The sequence below is a fragment of the Penaeus japonicus genome, unplaced genomic scaffold (assembly GCF_977035675.1).
Source record: "Penaeus japonicus unplaced genomic scaffold, GWHDUDI00000001_assembly GWHDUDI00000020, whole genome shotgun sequence".
NCBI lineage: Eukaryota > Metazoa > Arthropoda > Malacostraca > Decapoda > Penaeidae > Penaeus > Penaeus japonicus.
Window position 1 is genome coordinate 14516180 of NW_028234422.1, and position 2500 is coordinate 14518679.

The 2500-nt window shown below is 50.2% G+C and overlaps 1 protein-coding gene across 1 annotated transcript in view; it reads right to left on the minus strand.

Moving 5' to 3' along the window:
* The window catches only part of LOC122249064 (putative inorganic phosphate cotransporter), a 21045-nt gene that overhangs the window by 15245 nt on the left and 3300 nt on the right, over window positions 1-2500 (minus strand). The window contains exon 4 of the mRNA XM_043009615.2: window positions 2403-2490. Coding sequence (XP_042865549.2) covers window positions 2403-2490 — 88 coding nt within the window. The remainder of the gene's footprint in view (window positions 1-2402; window positions 2491-2500) is intronic.

The window sequence follows — 2500 nt, forward strand, 5'->3', positions numbered from 1 at the left end:
TTTTTCTTCCATTCTGTCATTCTTTCCTATTAGGCAGGGGATTTAGGAAAAACCTTTCTGGTCTGCTGGTGAGGGAGGGAGGGAGGGAGGGAAGGAGAGAGGGAGAAAGGGAGATAGAGAGGGAGAAAGGGAGATAGAGAGGGAGAGGGAGAAAGGGAGATAGAGGGGGAGAAAGGGAGGGAGGGAGGGAGCGTTGGGAGGGAGGGAAGGAGGGAGGGAAGGAGAGAGGGAGGAAGGGAGATAGAGAGGGAGAAAGGGAAATAGAGAGGGAGAGGGAGAAAGGGAGATAGAAAGGGAGAGGGAGAGGGAGAAAGGGAGATAGAGGGGGAGAAAGGGAGGGAGAGAAGGAGGGAGGGAAGAAGGGAGGGAGGGAGGGAGGGAGGAAGAGAGGGAGAGAGAGGGGGAGGGAGGGAGGGAGGGAGGGAGGGAGGGAGAGAGAGGGGGGGAGGGGGGGAGAGAGGGAGGGAGGGAGGGAGGGAGGGGGGGGGGAGGGAGAGAGGGAGAAGAGAGAAAGGGAGATAGAGAGGGAGAAGAGGTAGATAAGGGGAGAGGGAGGGAGAAGGGGAGAAGGAGGGAGGAGAGGAGGGAGGGAGAGGAGGGAGGAGAGGAGGGAGGGAGGGAGGAGGGAGGGAGAGAGGGAGGGAGGGAGGAGGGAGGGAGGAGGGAGGGGAGGAGGGAGGGAGGGGAGGGGAGAGGAGGGAGGGAGGGGGGGGAGGGGAGGGAGGGAGGGAGGGAGAGAGGGAGGGAGGGAGGAGGGGGAGAGGGAGAGGGAGGAGGGAAGGAAAGAGGGAGAGAGGGTTAGGAGGAAGGAGGGAGGGAGGGAAAGACGGAGAGGGAGAGGAGGGGAGGGAGGGAGGGTGAGAGAGGAGAGGGAGAGGAGGGGAGAGAGGGAGAGGAGAGGGAAGGGGGAGAGAGGGAGAGGGAGAGGGAGAGGAGAGGGAGAGGGAGAGGGAGAGGGGAGAGGAGAGGGAGAGCGAGAGGAGGGGGAGAGGGAGAGGGAGAGGGAGAGGAGAGGAAAGGGAGAGGGAGAGGAGAGGAAAGGGAGAGGGAGAGGAGAGGAAAGGGAGAGGGAGAGGAGAGGAGAGGGAGAGGAAAGGGAGAGAGAGAGAGAGGAGAGAGAGAGAGAGAGAGAGAGAGAGAGAGAGAGAGAGAGAGAGAGAGAGAGAGAGAGAGAGAGAGAAAGAGAGAGAGAAAGAGAGAGAGAGAGAAAGAGAGAGAGAGGGAGTATCTAGTTAACCTACATAGTTCATGCTTAAATAATTAGTTCCTCCCACACTTGCTTCTCATCATTTACACAGGTGCAGCAGGTCACAAGCAAATAATTGTCAAGTGGGGATGCTACTACTCCTATTGGCATATAGCACTACAAAGTAGGTATGGAAGGGGCAACGCTCATGCTTCAACACCCCCCCCCCACAGACACACACACTCCAAGCCCTGGTCAAGGTTGGTCAACACTTGACCTCTCCTCCTAGACCTAAGCCTACCCAGATCATCACTGCCTCCGTGACCCACACCTTATCGACATCTGTCCATCCAACTGATCTTCCAAAATAAACACGACATCAATAAAGGCACATGCTTATACGCAATGCTGGAGATATTTCCACCAGTCATACCTTAACCAGAGCACACAAAAACACCCATTGTTTACAGGGTTTAGAGGGAGAGGGAACTCATAAACATCATATCTTCTAACTATTGAAAAAAAAAAAAAAAATATCCATGGTATCTTTATCATCCACTGCATTTACAGCTAAGAATAAATCTCTTTTACTTTTATCAGACTGCATTCCATTTTAGATAACTCTTTATGACAGTGCTACCTTTCAGATTACCTATTCTACTAGCAACAACTGAATTATGATGTAAGGCATTCATAGATGTTAACTTTCATTGTCTTCTGATAAAGAAATATTCAGAAAAAAGCTGATGAAGCAACAATTAGGTCCATGCCATTCACCACATGGTACAATTATTGCTATGACAGTTTTTGAGGGTTATTTTACATATTATAATAACTATAAAGAACTCATCAACCCATTGAAGACGGTTATAGACTTGCTTGCCCGGTCCCCATAATGAGCTTTAGTGCCACCTACACGGCACCCCATATGGATTTTATTTCAGAGCAAGGCAGCTTCACACAACATATCACCCTCTTTCCTGCACTCTTTCATTCACTCATTACAAAACTAGAGTAATTTCTGTGTCTGTCCTTTTTTTGTGTTACTATGCTGTGAGATATATATGTGCCATATGGCAGGCTTTATCAAGGTTCCAGAAGACTAAGATTATAGTATAGGGTCCATGTCAGCTCAATATGTTTATTATGTGGCATCACTCTCTAAAGTTATCAATAATGAAGTCTTAGCAGAAACTGCAGAAGCACTCTCACATACCAGCATAAACCAGAGAACCCATTTTGCTCCTCTCTAAAGGTGGGATCCACTTAGCCATCATGGAGTTCATTGCAGGAAATGTCACACCCTTCAAAAGA